At 56.5% G+C, this 27,683-nt stretch overlaps 1 protein-coding gene across 12 annotated transcripts in view; it reads right to left on the bottom strand.

The window, feature by feature from the left end:
- Positions 1-27,683, bottom strand: part of NFIX (nuclear factor I X) — a 103,085-nt gene that overhangs the window by 10,621 nt on the left and 64,781 nt on the right. For 6 of the 12 annotated variants that reach the window (XM_030820678.1, XM_030820680.1, XM_003275599.4 and 3 more), the window contains exons 3-9: positions 15,063-15,125; positions 14,676-14,750; positions 14,146-14,266; positions 12,537-12,673; positions 9,443-9,565; positions 6,301-6,476; positions 29-176 (exon numbers count right to left, since the gene is read on the bottom strand). In XM_030820678.1, the coding sequence (XP_030676538.1) occupies positions 29-176; positions 6,301-6,476; positions 9,443-9,565; positions 12,537-12,673; positions 14,146-14,266; positions 14,676-14,750; positions 15,063-15,125 (843 nt within the window). The remainder of the gene's footprint in view (positions 1-28; positions 177-6,300; positions 6,477-9,442; positions 9,566-12,536; positions 12,674-14,145; positions 14,267-14,675; positions 14,751-15,062; positions 15,126-27,683) is intronic. The other 6 variants (XM_030820683.1, XM_030820684.1, XM_030820679.1 and 3 more) reach the window with 3 other exon arrangements.

Genomic DNA, 27,683 nt, shown 5'->3' on the forward strand with positions numbered 1-27,683 from the left:
TGTGGTTTCGGTTTCATCGTCCACTTACAAGGTGATGGAGGAGTCAAGGCGGCGCCGTCTGGGGCAGTGCTGGTGGATTTGGAATCAGGCATAGGAAGGGGCACAGGTCTGGCCACTGGAGGCGGCGGCGGTAGCAAAAATGACCCCGGGACTTTGCCCTGGCCGCTACCGTTGGGCTGCGAACAACATAAATAGAGTGACGCATGAAGGCACATCACACACAGACACACGCTCCCCTGCGCGGCCGCGCCAGCTCGCTCCTGAGAGCGGGCGCTCCCGGTGGAAGATCCAGGATTCGGTACTCTCCTCCAGGGCACGGGATGGGTGAGGGTGTAAGGCCTCTATTTGGTCTCTCAGGTGTTTCTCTTTTTTTTTTTTTTCTTTTTTTGGTCCTCTTTTGAAGTTGTGGGAGGGAGGGAGGGGGTGTTCGACGGGTGGTTTGTTACTTCTGAGGGAAAATGTTTTAGGTACCAAAATGTGCCACCTAGCAAATACGTGCAGCTGCACCTAGAACTCTCACACTCCTGAAGACCATCTCCTACAGCAGGAAAGATGAGCGCGCTCACCCTCCTCCCCTGGCTCCCCAAAGCACATGCCTGCCTCCCTCTGAAGGCTGTCGGGCTGAGCTGGTTCACCTAACCAAGGACGGCAGGCCTGCCAGCACCCACCCCACAACATGTCCTCAGGAGGCCACCAGAAGTTGGGGAGCTCGTCCTCGGCTCCAGCAGCCTGAGTCCTCACTGCCTGTGGGTGGTAGGGCGCTGACCTGTTCTCTCAAGAATGGCCAGGGAAGAAAATCCGTCGTTGCCAGCTCTAGTGCCCGTGAGGTTCTTCAGGAGGACTTCCCTGTACGACGCCCTCAGACGCCATGGATGCTCGGCCGCCAGGATGCATTCCTTGTCCTTTATGCCCTCATTTGCTTCGAACTGGATTTTCTCCTCCAGGCCCTGTGCATGGCCTTGCATGGGTTGGCCTTCTGGCTTCAGGACACATAGGTGCCAAAGGACAGACAGAGGCGCCCCTGCCTCTCCCAGGCAGGTTCCTTGGAGAGACCTCCCTGGAGGTTTGGGCACACACCTCCTGCTGCTCTGAACAGGACCCTGATGACCACTGCGGCGTGGGCTCAGGAAGGCCTGGCCTGCACTCTTCATCCTAAACTGGCAACTCTCCTATGGGACAGAGTTCCACCCTTCCAGGCACCAATAGAGTTCCGCCCTTCCGGGCACCCAGATGCGAGACCCAGAGAGGATCCTGTGTGCTCCTCCTATCGGTGAGCAAGCCCTGAGGAGCCCATCCCCTTGATGTCTCCAGCCAGTGCCTCGTTCTGTCCTCACTGATTTCAGCTGGACGATGACAATGAGCTCGTGTGTGGGGCTCCCCTGTGCTAAGACTGTGCTTATCAGCTCAGGACCCTCAGTGTCCAGCCCTGGACTAGGTGCTTTAGTTCTGTTGTGTAACCCCCGACCCACCCCAGAAAGCATCAGTTCTCACCCAGGGGTAATTCTGTCCCCCTCAAGGAGACACTGGCAATGTCTGGAGACACTTTCAGTTGTCACAACAAAGGGGCTGGAGAGGCTGGGTGGAGGCCAGGATGCTGCTCGACATCCTGCGGTGCACAAGACAGCCCCAACAACAAAGGATCATCAGTCCAAGCATTAACAGGCCTGCCCTGGGAAGCCTTGCCACAAAGGAAGCTCTATTCTCCTTATTTCACAACTGAGGAAACTGAGGCTCTGGGCCATTAAATGGTTTATCCTAAGTCACCCAGCTGCAACTGGCTAGACCTGGAATTCACAGCCATGCCTGCCTGACTCCAGGGATGCTAGGATTCTTTCCAGCAAGCTCTTCAATCCTCTCCCCCAAATCCACATCAGCTCAGGTTTCTCCAGTCCTCTGAAACCTTCCATGGCCCCAGCTACACCCAACATGAAGTCCAATCTCCTCAGTTGAGCATTCAAGGCCCCCATGGATGCCTCTACTGGTCCAGCCCCTACCGCCCCTCTGCACTTCCCATTCCAAACTGACTGGGGTTTCCAGAACACAGGCTGAGCAGGCAGGACTGCACGCTGGCTTGCTGTGGAGCTCTCTGTATGAAAGACTATTTCCCACACCCTTCAAGGCCTGCTCAAAAAACACTGTCCTCTCTGTGGGAACCAGCCAGATCCCCTGAATCACAACCTATCTTTCTCTGCCCTGTTCCTCTAGGACATTCTTGATCTCACTGGAACCTTCAAAACAGGCCACTCCCCCATCCCTGCCAGCTCCCCAGTGAGTCGGCAGAAGCATGCAGCACTCAAGTACCACTAAGCACGTGGGATCAACTTGTCCTTCCTGCTGCACTTTAAAGTCACGGAAGCCCAGGCTGGCCTGTGCACCCACGCCCTTCTGAACTCTGGCTTCTCTGCCCACTGTTTTTTTACCACGATGACCAGCATCTAGGTCTGACACACTGTCCCTCTAAATGGTTCCTTTGACCCATTCCTGCCCACTCCAAGGGTGACAACTCTCAGTGGCCCCTGACAAAAGCAAACAGTGGCTGCTGGTCCCCATGTGTGTGTGGGCTGGAGAACTTTTGTGCAGGTGTTTGGGAAAGGGACCCTCAGTTCCAGGTAACAGTGCAGGTCAGAGCGTGGGGGTTTGCAGCTCTGCAGAGAAAGGTGATGCGACGCCTCCCCTCATCTCCATGCCTGCCTAGAAGGAGGGAATGGGATGGTCTTATCACAGCCTCACTCCTCCTCTCCAGGTGTCCCAAGCTCAGGCTCCCAGGGGACTGGGACACAGAGGCCTTCCAAGCAACCACAGGACGGCCTCTGCCTTCCTCCAGCTTCAGAGCCTGTCTCCCCCAGGAGTATCTAAATCATTAATCCCACCCGATAATGCTAATATCCGCCTGATATGACCAGACATTGAAACCTGCTGATTTACAACATTCAGTTTCTAGATGTAACTTCCAACCAGGCTGGCATGTCTCAGCTCTGATTGGGGTACAGTTGAGGTTTTAAAAACCTCAAGGTCTTGTGACTGTGCAGTGCCTTGAAACCTCATGAGTTAGGAGCTAGAAGGAGCCTGGAAGCTGGTATAGCTCCTCAATTTCTCTCTTTTTTTTTTGAGATGGAGTCTCACTCTGTCGCCCAGGCTGGAGTGCAGTGGCGCAATCTTGGCTCACTGCAACCTCCGCCTCCCAAGTTCAAGCAATTCTGCTGCCTCAGCCTCCCAAGTAGCTGGGATTACAGGCACCCACCATCATGCCCGGCTAATTTTTGTATTTTTAGTAGAGACGGGGTTTCTCCATGTTGGTCAGGCTGGTCTCGAACTCCCGACCTCAGATGATCCGCCCACCTCGGCCTCCCAAAGTGCTGGGATTACAGGTATGAGCCACCGCGCCCGGCCAGCTCCTCACTTTCACCTTACAGATGAACACATGGGCCTGGCTGTTCTGACATTGGTGGTCAAGGTTGAGCCAGGACCAGGCATCCTGCCTCCCAGAGTCATGCTCTCCCATTGGGCCCTGTGATTTCTCCATCATGTTCACTTGGCAGTCTCTTCCTTCTCCCTGAAACACAGCTAACCAGGCATCCTCTTAACTGCCCTTTGTATCTCCTCTGCATAGTGTCTCCATATGGCCTTGGCTGTTATTACCCTAGGGTTCAAGGCCAGGCTATAGGTGTGCCCTGGGAACCCTTCTGCAATTGTCTGTAAAATTCTGTTTTTTGTTTGTTTGTTTGTTTTTGACACAGAGTCTCACTCTGTTGCCCAGATTGGAGTGCAGTGGCGCAATCTTGGCTCACTGCAACCTCTGCCTCCCGGGTTCAAGCGATTCTTCTGCCTCAGCCTCCTAAGTAGCTGGGACTACAGGCACACGCCGCCACATCCGGCTAATTTTTTGTATTTTAGTAGAGAGGGGTTTTACCGTGTTGCCCAGGCTGGTCTCGAACTCCTGAGCTCAGGCAATCATCTGCCTGCCTCAGCCTCCCAAAGTGCTAGGATTACAGGTGTGAGCCACCGCACCCAGCCTAAAATTCTTCTATGCAGACATTTTCCTGCAAAACTGATCTGTGACTTCTGATTCTCAAGGAGGTTAGAAACAGCATCAGCATCACCTAGAAAGTTGGGAAAAATGCTAATTCTCAGTCCCCACCCCAGACCTGCTGAATCAGATGCTCTGGGGGTGAGGCACAGCCATCTGTGTGTTAGCCAGGGCTCTAGTTGACTCTCGTGCATGCCAAGTCTGAGAAGCACTGCTTAACAGTGGCTGTAGTGCAAGCACAGCTGGGCACTGCCACTCCCTGCCCACTGGATCAGTGGTGAAGCCGGGCCCTCTGGCTCTCTGCAGCTATGCATCAGCCTCTTGTGTAGCACAGTGCTGTCTCTAGCCTCCTCCCAGAAGCTGGGGGTGGGCTCCATCAAGCAGGCTCCCTGCTGAGCCCCCTCTCCCTCTCTTCAGTACAACAGGCCACACAAGGAAACTCAGAGGTTGCTCCCCAGCTGGGCCACACTCCTTGCTTAATCAAGGTGCCTGTTTGCAGTGTTTTGTCCATGGTCTGCTTGGAGCAAGTGCCTGCCTCAGGAAGAGAAGGTTCTAGGCAAAATGAGTCCTCTGTCTTTTTTTTAAAAACTATGGCTCTATATTAGAGTCCTCAATCTTGAACAGTCAAGTCAAGGGAGAGGCTCAGGACCCAGCCCTCAGGACCAGAGGCTCAAAATGGCCAGGGGACTAAATGACCCACTTTCTCAAGGGTTCTGTGGTTAGGTTTGGCTCCTTGGCCTAACCTTGGCTGGTCTCTAGGCCAGCCTGAATTTGACTCCAAATCCTGGCTGCCTTGGTAGTTAAGAAAGCAGGTAAGGTAATGTTCCAGGCCTCTCTGCCGCATATCCCAGACCCCAGGCCCCTTGGGGGCTAGGCATAGGCTGGTAGCTCCCCGTGAACTCTGCTGGCATCTCTGATGCAAGCACAGCAGCTGTCAGAGGTCAGGTCTGCTCTTCCCTCCATGACCCTAAAAGTGGACAGAGCTCATCCAGAGAGGTGGGCGAAGCTACCAGTACACTAAGGAGCTGCAGAGTCAGCCAAGAGAAACCCTCAAAGGGCAAAGGGGGGAAGGGAGATGAGGAGGAAAGGAGCAGGAGGGAAACAGGAGTGAGGGAAGAGGACTGGCTTCCCTTAGGGACAGAGTGAGGAGGCGGAGCCACGGCCCCACTGCAAATCAGTACACCAGCACTTAGCAAATGCTCACTCTGCCAGAGCACACCAAGGCAGCACGGGGCTGGTGGCTGCAGGCAGCCTCTGGTGTGTGCTTCCGGGATGCCTTTCCCCACCACAGCCCTTTGAGCATCCTCCCTGCCTGACCTCTCACAGCAGGCTTCCAGGCTGGGAGGGCTGGCTACAGAGGAGCTGGAGCTTCTCCTATTACAGCATGCTGCTGAGGCTCTGGACTTTTCCCAGAGGTCTAGAAACCTCCACATTCCAACCAGGGACCGTTGTCCCACTGAAGGGTCATCTCTGGCCCAGCACCTCCTGGGATCATTCTTTTGCTGACCAACCCTGAGTTTCTGTCAGTGACAGAGAAGGGCTCTGGGGGGAGCCAGTGTGTCTCCCAGGGCTGAGGAGCAGCAGGGTTTCACTCTAGAACCAGGACTGTCCTGGGAACCCTTTGTTAAAAGTCCTGCCAACAGGAGTCTCCGTGGCAGCTATGTGGATTGGGGCTTTCCCTTGACACAGTGCTCCTCACTAGGGATGGTCTTGCCCTCCTGGGCACACTGAAATCTGGAGACATTTTTTTATTATCAAGACTGGGGAGGAGGAGGTGCTCCTGGCATCTAGCAGGTGGAGGCCAGGGATATTGCTCAACATCCTACAGTGCACAGGATGGTCTCACACAATAGTGAATAAACAGCCCCAAATGTCAACAGTGCTGATACTGGGGAAACCCTGGTCTAGAATCTAGCAAATCCTTGCAGCCCCGAGGTTTAAGAGGAGCGCTGGGAGGTCAGGGCCCAGATCCGGGTTGGATCATCTTGAGTTCACTCCTGCTGAGGGGCCAAGGACCATGGGAAGGGCAAGGAGCCTGGGCAAGGGGGCCCAGATGCTGCCCCTACCTCTCTGGACCATGATAGGCCCTGGCATAATACACAGACCCCCGTCCCCAGACCGAAAAAATCGAGGCGTTTGGTACTACCAGCTCCCTGCTGCTCCAGCCCCAGGCAGGCTCCTGGCTTTTGGGCCCTCTCCCTGTGAGCCCTGAGACAGACAGATAGATGTGGAGATGAGGCTGTAGCCGGGCTCCTGGGGCCCTCTGGACTCACCTGTCCGGTGGCCTGGCCCGAGCCATCCGAGCACACAAACTGCACAAATTCCTTCAGTGAGTCCTGCCCGTGGTGGTGGTGGTAGCGGATGGTCGGGTGCGTGAAATACGGGCTCGACTGCTGGATGATAGACGTGGAGGGGAAGTGCAGGGCTGACGCTGTGGCCCGGGGGCTCCCTGCATGCACGTGGGCAGGGAAAAAAGGGCATCAGGGCCAAGGAGGCAGCCAGTGGGAGGGACAGGAGAGGAGGGGAGCTGCCGGTCAGAGGGCTGAGGGTCCTGAGGATCCTGAGCAGGTGAGGCAACCACCACAGGCACAACAGTTAAGGTGGCACAAAAAAGTCAGTCATCAGGATCCATGATGTTTTAATGCAATACAAAAAAATAGTAATAATAATCAAATAGGCAAACTAGGGTCCAAAGGCCAGCCATTTGTTTTTGTAAATAAAGTTTGATCACAACCAGTGCTGGGAGATTAGGATGAGGCAGATGAGGCAGGGTAGGATCTTGTCTTTATTTTATTTGGCTTTTTAAAAAAAGTGTTATTATTATTATTATTTGAGACAAGGTCTGGCTCTGTCATCCAGACTGGAGTGCAGTGGCACAAACACGGATCACTGCAAGCTATCCTCCTGGGCTCATGCAATCCTCCCGCCTCAGCCCCTCAAGTAACCAGCACTACAGGTGCACGCCACCAGGCCTGGCAGATTTTTGCATTTTTTTTTCTAGAGATGAGATTTTGCCATATTGCCCTGGTTAATCTCAAAATCCTGGGCTCAAGTGATCTGCCTGCCTTGGCCTCCCAAAGTGCTGGGATTACAGGCATGAGCCACTGTGCCCAGCCTAAAGAATTTTTTTTTTTTTTTTTTTTTTTTTGAGACTGAGTCTCGCTCTGTCACCTAAGCTGGAGCGCAATGGCGCGATCTCAGCTCACTGCAAGCTCTGCCTCCCGGGTTCACGCCATTCTCCTGCCTCAGCCTCCCGAGTAGCTGGGACTACAGGCGCCCACCACGACGCCCGGCTAATTTTTTGTATTTTTAGTAGAGACGGGGTTTCACCGTGTTAGCCAGGATGGTCTCGATCTCCTGACCTTGTGATCCGCCCACCTCGGCCTTCCAAAGTGCTGGGATTACAGGCGTGAGCCACCGCGCCCAGCCAGTATCTTTTAAATAGAGATGGGATCTCGCCCTGTCATCCAGGCTGTAGTGCAGTGGCGTGATCACAGCTCACTGCAGCCTCGAACTCCTGGCCTCAAGCAGTCTTCCTGCCTTGGCCTCCCAAAGCACAGGGATTACAAGCATGAGCCACTGTGCCCAGCCTCAACATTTTAAACCATTTTAAACAAAGACATGGCTGAGTGCTGTGACTCATACCTGTAATCCCAGTGCTTTGGGAGGCCAAGGTGGGAGGACCACTTGATCCAGGAGTTGGAGGTCAGCCTGGGAAACATAACAAGACCCCGTCTCTACAACAAACATTTAAAAATTCGCCACGGTGGCACACAGGAGGGATCACTCGAGTCTGGGAGTTCAAGGCTTCAGTGAGCTATAATCGTGCCACTGTATTCAGCCTGAGTAATAGAGCAGGAAACTGTCTTTAAAAAAAGAAAAAGAAAAACAAACAAACAAAAAAAACTGGTGTTTGCTTATCATACCCTTTTTTTGCAATAGTTTGGATTTTAAAACATATTCCATTAAAATATTATTTATCTTGATGACTGAGTTTTTGATACTTGCTGACACTCTGCACCTAAGGTGACTGCCTCACTAGCCCTGTCTTAATTCAGGCCCTGGGTGGGAGACTGGGTGGGGACAAGAGGAGGCAGAGGGTTCCCTGGGGCTCCGGATGAAGACAAAGCCAGCATCTGCTCAGGATGGCCGTCTGACATATGCACACACATCTCCTGAGTGCGAGCTGGTGTGCACCCAGCCACTGCCACCTAGGCGGTGTTCTCATGTGCTCAGCCTCATCACTCACACACGTGTCCTCACATACGCGTCCCTGCACACGCAATTCCCAACCCAGCGCAGGCCCCAGCTCTTCCCCCTCCTGTCTGTTTCCAATCAGCTCGCTCTTGCTCTCGGTTTCATTAGAGGGCTGAGGAAACTTGGCTTCTCTCTGGAGTTCATAAAAGCTGAGTTGGAGCCGGAGGAGCCAGGCCTGCGCCCTCCTGCTGCCTGTGTAGAGGGCCTGGGCTCCCCACCCCCACCTTGCAGCCACCACACCCTGCCCCAGCACCGGCTGCCTCTGGGCTCCCAGCCAGGAGGCCCCAAGGAGGAAGCCAGGAGGTAAACCTCCTCGTTTTCTGTGTCCTACATACGAGCCCAGGAGATGGCAGGCGGACATACGGCCATGTCCAGAAAAAGTCCAGGCCTCTTGCTGCCAGGTGGGTGCCCAGAGAGGGAAGAATAAAGTGAAGGAGTGACAGGGCTGAGGTCTCAGCTTCCACAGCCTCCTGCCTGATCCTATCTCCTCAGGGCGATCTATGTGTTCTCATCCTGAGCACCTTCTCAACTGGGACACTGAAGTCAGATAGCAGCCCCATGGCAGTGGGCAGTTCCTTTTCCTGGGGAGCAGCCCAGGTACCACCTGTCCCCTAGACCCAGCCCTTCCTTTCTAGAAAGTGGCAGGGAGGCCCAGACAAGGTAGCTACTTGCCGCAGAAGCCTGGGCTCCTTAGGAGTACTCGTCTCCATCCAGGCCCCACATCAACCTGGGCTCATGCTGGCAAAAAACCAGAGCCTGGGCTCAGCCAGGAGCTGGGAGAGAGGAGCCGGCAGGAGGGCAGGGCAGAAGGCTGTGCCTTCCCGCCCACAGCTGGCAGGACAAAAGGAGAACTGGGCCAGAGTTGGGGAGGACTCGGGACAGGCCTATGTTGTGTGTAGCACCCACGCACGTGAGGAGTGAGAAGTGGGAGGTTGCTCAGGAGCCAGGTGGGCAGCCCAGGGGCCCGGCCTGGTCCTCGATGAGGTGCTACGTGAAGCAGGGGCCGGCTCCCATGCCCACCTGCTGCTGCACCACAGCCCACTCGGAGAGCTTGGGGCTGTCACTCGGGGTCAGCCCTGGCCTCTTCACCTGGCCAGCTGCCCCTAGATACTCAGCCACCTCCCCAACTGCCCCCCTCCGGGGCCCCCCATTTCTCACCTGGTCTGACTCCAGCAAGCACAGGCAGCGGGTGGTGGGTGAAAGCCATGCGCGGGGAGCTGCCCTGAGAGGAGAGGGCACTGCAGAAGTCCAGCTTTCCTGACTTCTTTAGAGAAGCCGGGCCTGGGGGGAGGAAGCAGCAACACAGGGCAGGTTTAGCTGGGCTGGGGTGGGCGCGGGGAAGGCGGGAAGCCAGCGGTTTGTTCCTTCTCTCCTCAGCCCCTCCCCACCGCCCCTTCCTCCACCGTGCTCCCTCCTGCTGCTCTTGCCCAGTCCCAGGCCTTGTTCTGGGCCCAGTTCCGAGGCCCTGTGTGTAGGCCAGCCAAAGGGTGCTTCTGACCAGAGAGGAAAACGAGGCCCCTGGGTAATGTGGGGTGGTGTGTGCCAGGCAAGGGGTGAGCAAGGGGCCCAGCCTGTGCCCTGGCAAGCAGGTAATGAAGTGAAAGGGTGGGATGCAGGACCAACATTGGGAAAAGAGTGCAGGAGGAACCCCAGGGCACCAGCCTGAGAGCCAGGAAGGGGTAAGTTTGGGAGGGACAGGCGGGGGTCTATGCCATGGTGCCCTAGGCCATGGGAGGTTCTGGAGGGAAGAAGCCAGGGCCCCGTTTAGGGAAGGGAGCACAGAGCCATGAGCCCTCAGGAGGGACACAATGCCCAACGAGAGAGCAGGGACAGAGGCCAGAGGACCCAGAGAGTCCTCGGGCTGCTCAGGCCTAGCCGAGCTGTGGAGGCAGAGCCAGAGGGGAGAGGACTCCCCCAGCCAGGGGACCCAGAAGCTCAGCTACCATAGGATGGGTAATTTCAGGGCTCTGCCCTGCTTCTGGTGCCAGAGGTGTGGGTGGCATTCAGCATGAAACAAGGGCACAGAGAACACCTTGTTTGAGGTCTGTCTTTAGAAATTCATCTCTGCCCAGTGGCCATAGCATCCAAATGACAAAGCAGGGCCCCCAGGGGGCCAGGTTCTTCTGGAAAGATCAACTCCCATCTTAGGCTTCGCTTTCAGGTTGTGCCCAGGCTGGGAAGGATAAGGTAGAGTTGGGGCAGATCTCAAGAGCTGCCATCCTTGGAGGACAAATCAAGTCAGTTTGGGTGAGAGGTGGAGGGGCTGCAGAACAGAGAAATAAAGAGCCATCTTAACTGCAGAGGAAAGGGGCGGGGGAAGGGCGAACTCCCAGCTGCCAGCAGAGGTGTTATCTGGCAGCAGCTGTGTGCCACCTGATAGCTGGCACAGTGGGGAGGGGGGAGCATCCTACCAGCTGTGCACAGCTGTCCCCACGGCCGCACAGTGCCTCCCCAGCTGTTCCCTGTCCTGCAGCTGGGCCGCTTAATTGGCAATTTGTTGCAGCCCATGGAAACAACACACAGCGGAGTGAGGGGGAAAGGGAGCCGGAGGGTGCTGCAGGAGGATGTTGGGGGGCCGTGCGTGGCAGGACTGCCGGAAGGAGCAGAAACGCAGAAATGGCAGGCGCAAAAGCAGACAGCCAAGAAAGGAGAGAGCAGGAGCCAGGAAGAGGGGGGCTCCTCAGGAACTAGGTCTGCGCACAGGAGCCCAGGAGCCCTTGCCCCAGGAGCCAGCTGCAGACACAGTCCTCTATGCACCCCAGGGGCAGTCCTTACAGAAGGGGTCACCTACTGAGGCCCTGGCCAGGGACCCAGGATGTAGCCCAAGAGTCTCCTGGACCTTCTCAACTCCTCTCTGCCTCTCAAGGCTCCCCTAGGGAAGCATGTGGCCCATGCTGGCCCAAGTCCCTGCCTGCCACAAGGAGACCCTGGAAGGGGCCCCAGAGTCACGCAAGGAAGCCTTCTCACAGAGGCCAGCCTCTGCTGGCCGTCTAGAGGGTCTCCAGCCGGCCAGCCTCTGCTGGCCGTCTAGAGGGTCTCCAGCCCACCATCTCAGCCTGAGGCCTGGAGGCAAGCCCTCCCTTCCTCCTCTCAGGAGGAGGAGAAGCTGCCGGAACTTGCATTCGTTCTGGGGCAGCAGAAAAGCAGGAGTGCCTCCCAGCCCCACCCCGCTCCACCCCAGCCTCTGCCTGCCCACTTGGCCCGTCCCAGTAGGGGCATATCTGGAAAACATCAGACAAAGTACCATTAGGTCAGACCCTCATCTTTTGGAGGAGGAGAATGATGCGCAGGGCCCAGGCCTGTCCAGAGCAGACTTGCCCTGTACACAACCCACACGCGTGAGTCTGCACTCCCTGGCCCTGTCACACCCACAGTGAGGATAAACACAGGCTGTACCACTGGCACATCAGCGGGGGGCTCTTGCAGCCAGCCTCCTCACACACATGTGCTCATGTACATGCACACACACACGCACGTGTTACACGTTCTGTTCCAGAGTCCTCTCTAGGTCTGTCTGCACCCTCAGTCAAGAATGGAGGTGAAGGGGGGGTGGGTTCAACAAGAAAAAGATCCCTAGAGGGGACTGGGAAGGTCTGAGCTGGCTTCCTCTGTACTCTCTCCCCTTCACTAGCTTCCCTACCCGGTCTCAAAAGGACTCTGCTCATTCTTCACTAGACTCTGAGCCTCTCTCTGTAAAGCTGGGCCCTTGAGACCAGTGGTTCTCATCCTGGGAGGATTCTGTCCCACTAGGGAACGTTTGACAATGTCTGGAGGCGTTTTTGGTCATCAAAACTGGGGGTAGGGGTTTTGCTGCTGGCATCTTGTAGGTGGAGGCCAGGGATGCTGCTAAACATCCTGCCATGCACAGAACAATCCCCCCTACACAGAATGATGAGCCCCCAGGGTGAGAAACTGCTTTAAACCATGAGGCCACAGGGTGGGGCAACCTCTAGAGAAATACCAGGAGGGGCTGCAGCCATCCCACTGTGGGGCACCAGAGGCTTGGCACCCCCTCTGCTTCCCACCGCCATACCACGGGCTCTGCTGCTGACTCTGACAGCACCCCTCCTCACCTCCACTCCCTTCCTTCAGCCTGCTCTGCCATCCCTGGAAGATCAGGAGGCAAGAAAACAGATGGGTAATGCCCCCTAACAGGGGGACAACTGGTGGGAGGCTCACTAGGTAAACTGAGAAGGGGACAAAAAGGCTCTGGGCTGCCCTTGCTCTGGGTCAGGATCCCTCGCACCCATACCTGCATCCACATCGTTGGGCCACCCGCTGGACTGGCTGCTGCCAGCTGCTGGGGAACGGCCTGTCCCGGGATAGAACACGTCGTCAACGGGGCTCTCCATCTCGCTGTCATCGATGGACTTGGGGCGCTTGGTGGTGCTGGGGAAGGAAGAAAGGGTCAGATGGGCCAAGGATGGGCCGAGGCTCCAGGGAGTGACCAAGTGTCCAGGCTAAAGAACTGTGCATAGATGGCCCTCTGGGTGGGGAGTGGTGCCGGCCGACAGCAGCATTGCTGGGCACTCGCGGTGTGCCCAACCCCAAGATCAGCCCTAGGGCCCCTCAAGCCATCAGCTTCAACCTGCTCCTCTTCCTCAAGCTCCTTCCCAATCTGTGATGCCACGATCCTCCAAGCTGCCCACATCAGAGAAGTCGGCAAAACCCTCAGCTGCCTCCTGTATCCCACCTATGATTTCCTGGCAGCCCCCAGGGCTAGGGTGAGGTGAATGACATACTCGCAGGGACAAAAATATCAGGGGGACAAAAATGCCATAAAACTCAGTCATCAATATAAAAAATATTTTAGTCCCTTTTTTTTTTTGATATGGAGTCTCGCTCTGTCACCTAGGCTGGAGTGCAGTGGCGTGATCGTGGCTCACTGCAAGCTCCGCCTCCCAGGTTCACGCCATTCTCCTGCCTCAGCCTCCCAAGTAGCTGGGACTACAGGTGCCCGCCATCATGCCCGGCTAATTTTTTGTATTTTTTAGTAGAGATGGGGTTTCACCGTGTTAACCAGGATGGTCTCAATCTCCTGACCTCGTGATCCGCCCATCTCGGCCTCCCAAAGTGCTGGAGTTACAGGCGTGAGCCACCGCGCCTGGCCTAGTCCCATATTTTTAAAAAATCAAAATGAATGCCAAAAATCTCACAATTAATATAAATACCTATGTTTTAAAAAAAAAAGTGGAGCGGACCTTGCCCACCACAACTTGCCCTGGCCAGAACCCACATCCCTGCCTCCCAAGCAGCTCCCTCCCTCTCCATCCACCCCACCCCCCAGGCCCTCCCCGACTCTAGCCTTTCCAATGGCCTCCTAACTGCCTATCAGTCCCACCCACACACACTGCTGCTGGAGAGAGCTTTCTGGAACACACACCCTCAGCATCCCCTGCTTAAAACCCCTCAGGGGTCCCTACTACCCAGGGATGAAGTCTAAATGCCTTCTTCTGGCCTCTGCAGGGTGGTCCCGCCAGCCTGTGCAGGCTGAACTGGGATACAGGCTGCCCTCTTCTCCTGGAACATTTTCCCCACACCCCCCAACAACCCCCTCTGTGTCTGGGCTCAAATGTCACCTCCCCAAGACAGAGACCTTCTTGGACTCCCACTTCCAGGCAAAGCTATGCCTCGTGCGAGTTTGTGTCCCCAGGGCTGGGTCCTTCATGACAGCACAAAGCAGGGGCTCAGTGGGTGACTGTGCATGGTGGACTCTAAAGTGTTAGAGCCAGTGCCCTCAATGAGAGGTGACATTCTGAAGCACCCCAGCCTCGGTGACACAGCTGACTATAGCCACTGGGATGGCCCTGGCCCTGGCGGGGAGTGGAGAGAAGATGGAAAGGCAGGGCCACTGGGCTCACCTGGTGGAAGGAGGGGAGGTGATGGACCGCCGCCCCAGGGTCACCTGGTTGATGTTGTAGTAGCTGGGACTCTCCAGGTCCGCCAGCGAGAAGTTGGGCCCTGATGCTGTTGCAACAGGAGCTGGGAAGAACGAGAGGATGATGAGGTTTGGAGGTGGGGGGAGGCCCGATGGGGTCTGTTTCGTTGTCATGAACAGCTTCCCAGAAGCCCAGGGTGAGTTTACTGTGGGGCCAGGAGATGGAAGAAAGTGGGCCATCTGGGCTGCTGAGGAACCTCCTCCCAGCTAGTGAGTCACAGAAGAGTCTTTGGTTGTGACTTTTTCTTTTTCCTCCAAAGCAATGGAGACTGGAGACAGGCCTCTCTGGAAGACTCTATTGTACCCAGCCCAGCACCAATGGAGCCGAGAGTGTCCCAGAAAGCATCTGTCCCCATCCACCTGCCCTAAGACCCTATTAGGAGGACTTCCCATGAGGTCCCACCTCCTCACTTTCAATCCCCATCCCTGGCCTGGAAGAAAGGACTCACTTACTCTGTGATACTCTCACCAGCTCTGTCACATTCCAGACCCCGGAAGTCACAAAACAGTCCTGGAAACTTAAGTGCCCTGAAGAAGGGAAAGGATGAGTGAGTCAAGACAAGGCCAGAAGGGGGCTGCCTGGCTATTTCCAAAGGTCTTCCCCACTGTTGCCTCTCCCTTCCAAGTCCCGTTTCCAGCTCCAGGCTGGCCCTCAGGTCTACACCGAAGAGGGGGGATTCTCTAGGTATGCCCCCATCCCCTCAGGACGGCAGGCTAAGCTCAGTCAAGAGACAGCTGAATGAAGGGGAAGAAGTGAGGGTGGCCAGGGCAGCCAGGGTGGGGGAAGGAAGTGGAGGGGCATGAAGGATAAGGGCAGCTGGGCAGGTGGGGGGCACTGACCGTTGGGCAGTGGTTTGATGTCCGCATCTCCTTGCTGGTTTGAACTATCTGATTGTCCGGATTCTGCAGGAGACACAAAAGGGGAGAATGTGTCAGGATCAAAGTTCCCCATAACCACCAGCCAAGCATTGGCCCCTCCAGCCTGGTGCAAGAGCAGGGAGGGCCCACTCTGGCCACAGAAACCTTCACCCCACCCTCTCCCCAAACCAGCCCCGGGAGGCTCCGGGAGACCCAAAGCGGGGAAGGAACGACAGGCCCAGTGCAGGTTTCTCAGCCTCAGCACTGCTGACATTTGGGCTGGACTGCTCTCTGTGGTGGGGACCATCCTGTGCAGTGTAGGGTATCTGAGCAGCATCCCTGGCCTCCACCCACTAGATGACAGTAGCACCCCAGTTGTGACAACCCAAACTGTCCCAAGACATTGTCCACTGTGCCCTTAAGGGCAAAGTCACCCTCAGGTAAAAAGCACCAGCCAAGAGTCAGGTGCAAAGAGGGGTCCCAAGAAAGAAGTCAGAGACCATCTCTCTCCACAGTGGGGACAGACCCAAGGGTCCCCCATCCCCCACCCAGCTCCAGCTCCCAGAGGAGCATCCCCTTCCCTAACTTGGTTAATTGAAACCATTCCTGTCTGCCTGCGCCTCCCCCACCTCACCTTTATGCTCAGAGGCAGTGCCTGGCAACCCAGAGGGGGGAGGTTTGCCCTGACGCTGTCGCCCGCTCTGTGCCAGCCTGTCTGGGCTGTCTCATGCCCCGGTGCCACAGCTGCTCAGAGGGAGCCCCGAGACAAGGGCTCATTGTGCAGTGGGAGCTCACAGAGGGCTGGGGGCAGGGTGGAGTGTGTGTGTGTGTGAATATTTTGCTGAGCTTGGGAAAGCCCCCCACCCCTGTCCCCCTGGTCCTCAAAGCTTTGTGTGCCAGGGGCACAACGGGGACCTCCAGAATGCCTGCCTGGGCATGACAGCTGGCGAGAGGGTGGTGGAGGGGGGCCAGGCAGGTTGTGGGGCAGGAGGAAGCCAGGCATTTGGTGAAGAATCAGCTGCTCGCAGGGGGACCACATGGGGGTGGCATCTGAAAAACGTGCCTTGGTATTGGCCAGGGCTTTGCCTGACTTTAAAGAGCATTCCTGCCTCCTGGGTCTCACCACCACCCTGATTCAATCTGCTGGCCCCCACCATAAAGGAGGTTCCCAAAAGGTGACATCAGCCCTAGGGTTGGGGCGAGGGACCCCATTAGTCACTTGGGAGGCAAGGAACAGAGCTGGGTTCTGGGGCTGGAGGGCAGGATGCAGCCCACCCGGGTGGCACCCCTGCTTGCAGCATGAGGGCCCCACCATGTCTGGGGCTGAAAGCACTGGCCATGCTCCAGGCTGCCTGCCTTAGTGTAATGGGTGAAAAAGGATGACTGTTTCAGGCCCCACTTTCCCTCCACCCCATCCCCACTTAACTTTTGATTTTTTAATTCCAAAAAATAAATACTATTGTAGCGAGTCAAGAAATAGTAGCTCTTTTTAATACAAAGTGCTAACACGTGCTTTTAATATGGAAGGATATACTTCACCACCTCTGGTTTGGGGTGTATCCTTTCCATACCTCCCCTTTCGCTCAGCCCTGGTGGTATGTTTGGCAAAAGAGGTTACACCCTGAGCCATCTCTTTGTTAATGGCACTCTCTGCTCTGGAGGAAGCCCACCCATGTTCCCTGAGAGGGCAACCTCTCTGTGCCATAGCATGGTGTGAATGTGAACTTTCTTGATACTACCTCACTCTTTCACCTTGGCCCGTTGCTGGGTTTTTGGGTCTGATTTGAGCCCCAGCTGGTCCGGGAGTGGCAGCCAAGGGGTCTACCGAGCAGGCAGCCCGCCCCAGGGCCTCCTCAGACCCCAGTCCTGTGGCTGCTCTAAATCACGGCTCGGGAAGGGCACAACCTCAGGACCCATGTGCAGAGCTCAGCGAGGGGCATGTGGTCTCCACTCTGCTGCCCAGGGGTCTCTCTGCTATGAACCCCACCCATCCTAGGGACAACTTGGTCCCCACCAAGCCCTCCAGAGCTGGATCAGTGGAGTCAGGGGGAGAAGGAGGAAGTCTCACAGTCCACCCCATGGGAGCGGTCCCGACCCACTGCGAAAGGCCAAGTGGAGATGGCAAGCCATGTGCCCGTGCACACGCGTGTGTGGATGCGCATGCGCGTACCCAGCCCAGGGACAGCCGAGAGGGAACCCGACAAAGAGATGGAGGTGGGCCAGCGACTGAGGCAGAGACAAATGGGGCTCCAGGAGAGCGCGACAGACAGGAAATCCTTCTAAATCAGGACACAGCCCCAAAACGTTATTGCTGTTATTACTATTAGCTCTGTGTAAAGGAGCAAGTGGGAGCAAGGATCCGGTGCGAGTGAAGCCCCTGCCACGCGCCTCCCGGCGCTGCTCCGGGCGCTGCTGGCAGCCATTTTAGACCTTGGCAGCCATCTTACGGCTGGCGGCCTCAGCCGGAGGCCCACAATGCCACGACCGCCGGCCCCTGACATGCTCAGCTCAGCTCCAGGACAAAAGGCAGAGACATGGGAAATCTGGACCCAGGCTCGGAGGCACAGGAGCCAGGCCTGCGGCCGGAGCAGCTGCAAACAGGGCCCCACTGATCTGCTCAAGTGGTGTTCCCCTTCTCCCCCCTGGCCAGCACAGTGAAAGGAGCAGGGAAGGCTGAGGCCAGGGGCAGGGAACACTGTAGCTCTACTCAAAGGTGGCTAAAGTCCTCACAGGCCATCTCTAGGCCCAGGGCCTTAACTAGCTCAGCAAGAGTAGACCCCTGCCCCAATAGGGCCGCAGGTACCTTGCGACACCAGGGATGTGACAGGGGAAGGTCTCTGAGCACCCTGTCAGCTCAGGGATGTGCCTTGGATAGATGGAGGAAGGAGGCTGGCAGGAAGCAGCCAGTGGCTGCAGGGCCCAGAGAGGCCACTAGGTCCATGGTGAAAGGGCTCCTGGGGAGGCAAGGAGACGTCCTGCCCACCAGAGGCGCAACGTGGGCCAGCTTTCTTACCTGGCGGGCTCTTCGAGGAGCCTTGCCTTGAGGTCTACACCTGCTCTGGACAGGTGACAGGAGCTGCAGAGCATCTCCATGTCGTGACTGCCTTCCCTGTCTGGGCTTCCCCGGGGGAGGGGATAACCCTGGGATTTGGGACAGAAAGGAGGAAGGCCCCTTTAGGATGCCCCTCCCCAGGCCCTGCCTCGTGGCTGCTCTGCTTTTATCTGGCAGAATGGGGCTTATCAGAGCCACCAGCTGAACAAATACACAAATCCACGGTTAGTGAGAAAAAACACTCTGCCTGAACTCTTTATCTCCTGTTCACAGGCCCCGCACGCTGCCCACTGCCAATAGCACAGGAGGGGACCTGACTGCAACACGGCCGGGCTCTGTTCTCCACTCTGAAGGTGGAGGGCAGCCTCCCGGACTCTGGCCGGGCCTCCCACTCAGTCTCCACACTCTGTCTCTCGGCCACCCCCCTTCTTCCCTCCTTGCCCCTGAGCCCGGGGTGGCTCTCCCCTGACAGTCCCTGCCAGGCAGGCGTACATGAGTGAGCCCCTGCCCACAAGGGAGCCCCCTCCAGTGTCTGCTCTCTCATTGGGGACAATGGGCCAGCTGGTGGCCTGTGGGCCAGTGGAGAGGCAGGGACAGTGTTGGCTGGCGCAACGCGGGCAGGTTCCGGGCTCCATCTTTCATCTTTTATCCTCTGTCGTCGGCCCATGCCCCTGAGGGCTGTCTCTGTGATTCCCCAGTCTTCTGGGGCCATGTCCCCTGGAAGCCTTTCTGGCCCCAGGCTTCTCTCCAGCCTGCTTGCCAGCCAGTGGGGACACTAACTGTGCACCCCCAAGTTCAGGGCCACCCAACCACCCTCCCAGTCTCTTCAGGGACTGTGGCTCCCAGCGCTCCCTGGAGATACTGGTTGGAGATGGGATAGAGTGAGTGCTGCTGCTTCCCCTCGCCCCACACCAACTCAGAGTTTCCCTCCATGCTGGTGCTGGAAGCTGGAAAGTTCTTTCTGTGCTCTCAGCTGCTTCCCACTCGGCCCATCAAATGCAGCTGCCTAAAACCTGAGCCCAGCCACTGTGTTCGACAGGTGCCTTGGCCAGGCTGGCATTCGGGGTCCCTGGTTTCTGGGCCAGGCTAGGGGAGGGAGAGTACCTCAGAGCCCACAGCTCATTCTCGATGCTGTTTGGGGGTGTCAGGCTGGCTCGTGTCACACAAACACGCAGCTCTGCTGGCTGTCCTTCTGTGGGGACCTGGGCTACTCGTGAGATCCATGTCTCTGAGGCAGAGGCCTCCCCTGCCCATGGTTCTGGCCACTTTGCAGGCTTCTGGAAGGGAGGGCTATGAAGGAGCAGGCGATAAGACTGGACTCTGTCTCCGCATGGGCCCAAGCGGGCTCTGCTGAAGAAGCCTTTGAAACGGGATTTGGCTGCAGGTTCTGGGCCCACTCTATTCATCTGCACACCACTGGTCATTCCACAGCAACAACAGCTTGTGGGCTGGTGGCCTCTGGCAGTGCCCAGACCAGAGCCAGGCTCAGCCAGGTGGCCACTCTGGGCCCCTCTCTTCCTTGGGGGCCCCTCAGTATCCCCTGAAACAGCCACAAAGTTCCCCTGCAAAATTGCCCTTCTCACACCCACACCAGCTCCCCTTCTCAGCCCCTGGAACAAGTCTCCACCTTACTTCTTTTATTCAGCTCTCTGCCTTTCCCCCTGGATCCCCATTTCTGATCTTACTTCCCTGTCTCCCTTGGCTCCCCTCCCTCTGTCCTTCCTTTGCCTCCCCCTCACCTCTTCAGCAGCCCCCCCTCTTCCTTCTGCTGTTTGCAGGCACGTGTGCTTGTGCGTGTTTCCGAGAGGACTCTGCCTCTTCAGTAGAGCTCTGGAGGGGAAGCTCCAGGAGGAGCCTGGGGTTGCACATAAACTCCAACTGACAGCATGGTTTTTTTTGTTTGTTTGTTTTATTTTTTTTTGAGATGGAGTCTCTCTCTGTCGCCCAGGCTGGAGTGCAGTGGTGCGATCTTGGCTCACTGCAAGCCCCACCTCCCTGGTTCATGCCATTCTCCTGCCTCAGCCTCCCAAGTACTGGGAACTACAGGCACCCGCCACAGCACCGGCTAATTTTTTGTATTTTTAGAAGAGATGGGGTTTCACAGCGTTAGCCAGGATGGTCTCGATCTCCTGACCTGGTGATCCACCCGTCTCAGCCTCCCAAAGTGCTGGGATTACAGGCGTAAGCCACTGCGTCCAGTCGCATGATATATATATATATATATATGGTTTGTTTTTTTTTCCAGCTACAGATGGGGAGATAGTTATGGCTCCCACTAGGGTGAGGGAGGAATTCCTGCTGGCTACAGCCAACACTGGCCTCAGCTCCCACTCGAAACAAACTTGTGCTGTGAAAGGGGCCATGTATAATTTGCTGGCCAATTGCCCCCACGGACTTCGGCCTAACAAGTTTTATGGAGACTGAGGGGTGTGCACAGATTTGGCCTTAGCTGAACCCACATATGCATACCCAGGTATGTGCATACACTTGGATGCATACACTCATATGCTCAGACTCACACACACACACACACACACACACACACACACGGAGCTGCCACTAGCCACTTCTTGCTGTCAAGAAAGGGTGGAGTGAGATGGTACATCTGGAGCCACCAGAGACGAACCCCCTTCAACTCTGCAGGAACCACTGGCCTTTGGAAACGGGGAGAACAGCCCTTGGGGTGTGCCTGCCCATCCCCTCGCCCTCCCAGTCCTGACATTCCAGAAGCAAGTGGGGGTACATTCTGTTCTGGGGGTGCCTCTGGGCAGCTGCAACATCCCATCCTCTGAAAGGCTGATGCGATTCTGGGGCCAATCACTGGCCCTCCCAGCACTGCACCCCCCTCCTACTTCTCTCCCCCTTCCTCTGAGATTCCGGAGCGTCCAGGGCACGGGAAACCCAATCTCAAGGGGAGCCAGAGGCCCCGCCTGTAGCAATCAGAGCTGGAGAATGTAACTATTGTGCCTCCTGAAACTCAAGTCTGAGAATCTGAGACACCCTGAGGAGGGGAACGGTGGATAGATGGGGGGCTAAGGAGACGGGTCACAGAGGGGTTCTCCCCGTCTCAGCAAACAGGGGACTCAGGGGACCAAGGAAGTCCTTGAGAATGCAGGGCAGCCAGAGGGCAGACCAGGCGGATGAGGCTTGGCCAGGGCCTGGGCCCACGGGGCTTCTAGGATTTTCCTCTCCTTCTCGCCATTCCTCACCCTGCCCCACCAGCCACCATGCATGTGCACACACACGTGTGCACAAACACACACACATGCGCACACACGCACACACACATCCTGGAGTCATCCCGAGGTGGCAGGTTTTTCCTTCCTCTGTCATCCCTAGAGTCTCACGTGGTTTAAAGCAGGAGCCTGAACAAGAAGCATAGCCCTCAAGCTGTGGGTGGGGGCAGGGATAACGACAGGGGAACATGTCACCCCATTATCGTCCTCTCCCCTTCCCTCATTCCCTCCCTGCTCATAGGTCCAAAGGGACTTCTGCCTTTGACTTGACTGACCTGCTGGAGATGGGGGAAGAGGACATGGCAGAGGGGATAAGTGACAGGAAAGAGGAAGAAACCGAGTCACACCCACATGTGGTCTAGGCCTGCTCTGGCTGCCCCTAGGGCCTAGGCTCAAGGAAAGCCATTGTTGGGCGGGGGGGGTAGGGAAGGCACAGGAACCTGGCAGACGAAGGGCCAGCATCTGGATGGGACATTCCCCTCTCCATCCCCTGACCCCAGGAAGAACTACTTTCTCCATTCCAACGCATCCTGGCCTCTACGGGTACCCCTGGAGCAAGTGCCAGGCTTGGCTACTGCAGGACTCACAGCTCGGCAGTGAGGCTTCGGGAAGCGAGGAGAAAGCAAGTCCATCATCTTGTACCCAGGAGACCAGCAGAGCAGTCTCACGCTTCATCTGAAAGCCACAGGCCCCACACAGTGTCGAGGTGAAGAAGGCCTGTCTCCTACAGTCCTTGGTTGCCTCCCCTCCCCATGTGGAGATGGACTCCTAGCCAGAAGCCTTCCAGCCACACAGCCCATCACTGCCTCCCTCATATAATGAGAAAGGTGTTCCTAAGCTTAAAATCTTCCTCCAAGAAAACAACAGAACTCCCGCCTCCCTTCCATCCCCAGCAAGTGGCCCCGGAGCCCTCCAGGGAGTTCTTTTGGTGTGAGCTACTCGGTGTTCTCCTGTTCATTAGCAGCCATCCCCAGCCCAGGGAGAACTCCTGGAGATGGGCCCAGGCATGGAGCAGCAGAAGCAGCCAGGAGGCACTGGGGAACTGAATGCTCAGTTGCTCTTCCCCAACGGATGACAGGCAGTGGCCAGCAAAGGAGAGAGAGAAGCGATATGCCCCCTGGTGCAGAGCAGAGCACCCAGCAGGTGGACAAAGGCCCACCTGCCAATGGCCACTCCAGGACCAGCCCAACAGTTAATAAATGAGACCCCCAGCCACAGCAGCAATGGGATATGCGAGTGGGCCTGCAGGCTCCTCCTGTGTCTGCCCATGGCAAGGTGACCCAGCACCAAACTTGGCACCTCAGATACCTGACTATGGAGGGAACAAGTGGACCCAGGGCACGGCGGCAACACTGTCTGGGGTGTTTCAGAGATACCTGGGGTAGGAGTTCCCATCAGAGCAGAAGAGATTGAAGATGACAGGCAAAGATCAGGCAAAGAAGAAGGCAAAGAAAAACATCTTGGGGAGATGGAGAAAGGCAGGAGCCATTGGCCTGGGTCTGCTTCACCTGTCCTCTGAGCCTGCCCTTGGCCTACCCAGGGAGGTGCCCTTGGTCTGGAGCCTGTGTCTACTGAGGGGGTACAACACGGTGCTCTACCACTGTGGATACCCTATCCTGGGTGAGCTGGCCTTGCCCCAGCACAGAGGGGCCAAAGGGGGCATGCTGAAATGGAGGCTAGGAGGAGGAAGGAGGTGGGTGGCCAGCAACGGCATACCAAGGCTCCCTGGAATTCACATCCGTGCTCCAGAACCTACCAGCCTGTGACTTTGGCCAAGTTATGAACTGTTTCCTCATCTGTAAAAGGGAGATAACACCTACCATTAGCATTCCTGGGTGAGGAATAAATGAGAAAACATGTATAATAAGGTGCTTAGCTCAGGGCCTGGCTCATAGTTGGCGGTACATAAACGTCGCCTGTCCTTCCACCTGGATTACTATTTCCCTTCGTCTCCATTTGCTGAATGCTTATTCCTCCTTCTCAACTCTGTTCAAATGCCACCTCCCACCCTGGTGGGGAAGCTGTGGCTGACCCTCAGCTCACCTCCCCAGGAGCTCATGCTCTTGAGTACATGGTGAGTGTGTCCTAGATTGCAGTTTTTGGTGTCTTGCCCCAGAGACCACTGCCAGTGAACAGAGGGGCTCCCTTGGGGCCTGGCCCACTACCATCTACAAAGAGCAACAGAGAGGTTCCTCTGCAAATATAATGGCAGAGCCTGGGCAGACATCTGTACAGGCATATCCCTCCTCACATCAGTGTGCAGTAGCCATCCAACGGTCTCAAGACAGTCACCATACTAGAAACAGGGGTGGAGGAAAGAGGGCCAACAGGGAACAGAGAAGATAGAGCTTGTCCCCCTAGACTCTGGGAGTGCTAGGTCCGAGGCCTGCCCAGCCCAGCCCAGCCTTGGAATACAGAGAGCTGAGAAAACCAGGAGCACAGGCACAGGCCCATGGGCGGCCAGGCCAGGCACCTCTCCTGGCAGTGCTGGCTGGTGCCACAATTCAGCCGGCAGCTGGAGCCAGCATTTCTGAGAGGGCCTGGGGCCAAGAGTCATGTGATGGTGGGGTCCAGGCAAGCGGCCCCCAGCCCCGGAAGCTTCTATCCCCTCCCCAACTTGACGAAGAAAACCTGACAGTGGAGAATGCCCTCCATACCCCACATGCCAAGAAAAGAGAGGGGCCCTGGGGCGGGGGGGGGTCCCATCCCAGGAAGGGGCCTGCAGAGCTGCTCTTCCACCCCCACCCGCTTTCTCTATTTCCAGCACTGCCCTTTCTGGCCCTTTGAGCTGCCCAGGACAGGACAGGCTGGCCAGACAATCACCCTCACCCCCAGCTGCTCTTAGGGCTATTAATAGTGTCTCCACCTCCCAGGGCTGGGCATCACCCTCCTCCTACCCCCAAATACACTTGCCCTTGGTCTAATTATTCATAAAGGGACAGAGTCCTCCAGACCCTAATGCCGACCTGGTATGAGAAGCAGGAGGCGGAGGCTCTGCAGGCCACTCAAGGAATGCGCCTGGGACAAGCAGGAGTTTGGAGGAGGGATGCGAGAAGGCAGGAAGCCCCAGAGCCAGAGAGCAACCAAAAGATAAAACTAAAACTAAAAGACAGAGAGAAAGGGAGAGAGAGAAGGAGGAGCCACAGTAGAGAATCAGGGCCAAAGCGAAGAAAGAAGACTGGGGCAAAAAGAATCAGAGAAGTACAGTACAAGATTCTGAGAGAGGCAGGGAAAGGGGACAAAAACAAAAAAGAGCAGAGAGGAAATTATTCCTTTGGGCAAAGAAAAAAAACAGAAAGAGGAAAACTTTCCTAAAGATACTCAGGAAGAGAAAAGGAAAAGGAGGAGGCTCAGAGAAGGAACAACTGGCCAAGAAAAGGAAGGTGGAAGAAGTGAGACCCTATAGAGCAGGAAATTCACTTTAGCCCAGGGCATGGGAAGGTCCCTAAGCTCTCTGCCTATTTGCCTGAGGAAATCAAAAAGGACAGAGGGTCAGCAGGGACTGGGGAGCATCAGCCTCCCCCACCACCTCTCTGCCCCCTGCTCTCTTTCCAGCCTTAAGCAGAGTTCTGCTCCTGCCTCCCTCCACTGTTCCCTTTCCTTGGAAGAATCCATCCAGGAAACCTCAGGGCCTGGGATTAGAACTGTAGAACCCACCTCCTTCAATTCACCCTGTGGGGAAGAGGAAGTTGGAGTTAGGCTGAAGCCACCTGCCTCCCCTCCTCGGGTGCTAACTTCCTCAACCCCTATGAGAGAGCACTCAATACCCAGGCTGGTGACTCCAAAGGGGCCTCCTTCACCTGGAGACTTGCCTTGGTGCAGCAGAGACTGACCCTGGCTCATGGACAAGCAACAAACACAAATGCCCACCATAATCAGATGTTTAAGTGGGGCCCTTCTCCCACCTGGAGGCTGGAAACTAAACAAATCCCACCTACACAGGGAACCTCTGGCTGGTCCACAGCTGGGGAAGTGGGAGGCTCTAGCTCTGGAAGGCATGAGAGCCCCAGAGACCTGGCCACCAGGCCACTCAGGCCAGGAGATCCTGACCAGGAACACCCCACTAGACCATCAGCCCCTTGAGGACAAGCCCTCTCTGTTGGTTTTGTTTGCTGCTACATCCCCCACATCTCAAAGCACAGCTGCAGTGGATGATAAGACTCCAAAGAGACCCTTCTAGATCCTTCTTCAAACTATGGCTACACTGACCACCCAGGGAACAGAGGCACCAGCTAGCTGACACCTTCCCCCTCCTGAAGAAAGAATAGCTTTCTTGCAGCCCAACCACTGACACTCATGTCCAGTGAATTAATGTGGAAACCCTGATGCTGCTAATCCTCCTGCAAAGCCGAGCTGGTTCCAGACACAGGACTGAACATACTTGTGCCATACTCAAGGGCTGGAATGACCAGAGGAAGGAACTGGAGCCTCACGGAGAATGGCACAGCAGGGGAAGGCAGCAGAGCACTCTCTCACAGGACTGCTCCTCTCCTTGCCCTGGAGACCCGAAGGCAGCCACTGTCCAGAGCTGTCCAGAGGAAATACGAGGAATCTAGGCCTTTGACTGCAAATTTCCAGCTTGGAGCCCTAAGAGCCTGGGCAGGGCTGGGCTGAATAGGACGGCACCGAGTGCTGCACAGAGCCCTGGGCCTGGAATCAGAAGCCTAGGCTCCAAATCCTAGACTTGCTGCTGTTAGACCTCCAGTGTGCCTCTCCTGCTTCTTGGTGCAACACAACCAAGACCTGCTCAGCACCGTGAGATGTGAGTGGGAATTTTTACAGATTTTTTTTAACATATTTTAACTTTGAGTTTTATATACTGTAAAGTACCAAGCTTGCATAAGGACAGCAAAGGCTGCTGAAGGAACAAAGTGACATTGGTCCTCCGACTGACAGGTGCCAAATTCCTCATTCATAACTCCCTGAAGGACCAAAAAGAGGTTTTCCCCAGGCTGCCGGGCAGCAGGGCTCAGGGAGCGGCGCGGCTCAGGAAGCGACGCGGTTCAGGGAGCGAAGCGCTGCACTCCTGGACGCCATAGCTAGGTGGCGCAGCGAGTTAACACTAGCTGCCCTCCGAGGGCTGCGGCGGGGCGCGGCCAGCGACCAGCCCAGAGCTCCAGGGGATGTGGTTCCCTCTGCATACCCAGAGGGTCCCAAGAGGAAGGAGAAGAACCCACTTAGGCCCAGGCCACTCGGACCCTGGGTTATGCACCAAGGAAGGAGCTGCCCGTGGCAGCGGCTCCTGTTGCTGTTGCTGCCAAACACATCCCGTGATGTGATGTGAGGGCCGAGTTTCCCGTTCGCATTGATTAGGAACAGCTTGCGGTGCGAGGGCCGGATGGAAAGCGGGCCGCGAAATGGGTGGGCGAACAGAAGGCGGGGGACCTGCCAGGTGCATAGCTTGACTGGGGGTTATCCAATGAGCGCGGTCCCACCCTGCGTGGCTGCCGCTCTGAATCCTGCCTGCTTCTTTCAGAATGGAGCTGCCCTCGATTTGGGGTGGGGTGGTGTCTAAGGCCACGTGACTCCCGGAGTATTCCTAACGCACCCAGGATGCCCTCACCTTTTGGCAGTGCAGACTTGTCTCTGCAATTGGTAAACACTTGAAAAGGAAGCTCTCTACCCCATCCCCATAAAAAGTGAAAAAATGGAGACTAAAACTCAGAGATCAGGAACCAGAGACAGAGAAATGGAGAAAAGTCAGGAAGAAAAAAAAAAAAAAATCAGCGCCCTCTGCAGTGGCGGCAGCAGCCGGGCGGGCACACCCTCCCGGGCGGGCGTGGAGAAAGGCCCCTTTGTTCCGCTGGGAGGTTAGCCGAGGTGAGGCCTACCCCCACCATCCCCTGACCCTGGGCAGTGCAGATCACTTCACAGGGCCTGGGGCTGGGCCTGGTTGCTTCCCAGGCCCCCCAATCCTCAGGCCCCAGAGCAAAACAGTCTAGCTGGCTGTGCGAGGGCTCCTGCCTTGCCAAGCACCAAGGGTCACACATGTAGGGCTGGACTGAGCTCCTCCAACAGGTCCTTGGACACCCATACTACCAGCCATTAGCAGCTTACCCAGGCTTCTCCTAAGCTATAGGTTTCGGGGTAGATTCTGCACACAGCAGGCGCCCCACAAAGGCGTGGTCAGAGGGTGCAGCACAAGCTGGGAGCTGATGCCCCAGGAGGCAAGGCTGGCTGACCACGCCCCTCCCACCCACAGTGAGGCTCCCGGGCTCTCTCCTTCACCCGTTCCGGATATAGGCCCTTTCCAATGGCCTCAGGCTCTGGGCCAGGAATGGCCCGTCCAAGGCTTCCTCAGAGTGGGGGCTGGGC

This window comes from Nomascus leucogenys, chromosome 10, assembly GCF_006542625.1.
Source record: "Nomascus leucogenys isolate Asia chromosome 10, Asia_NLE_v1, whole genome shotgun sequence".
Classification (NCBI taxonomy): Eukaryota; Metazoa; Chordata; class Mammalia; order Primates; family Hylobatidae; genus Nomascus; species Nomascus leucogenys.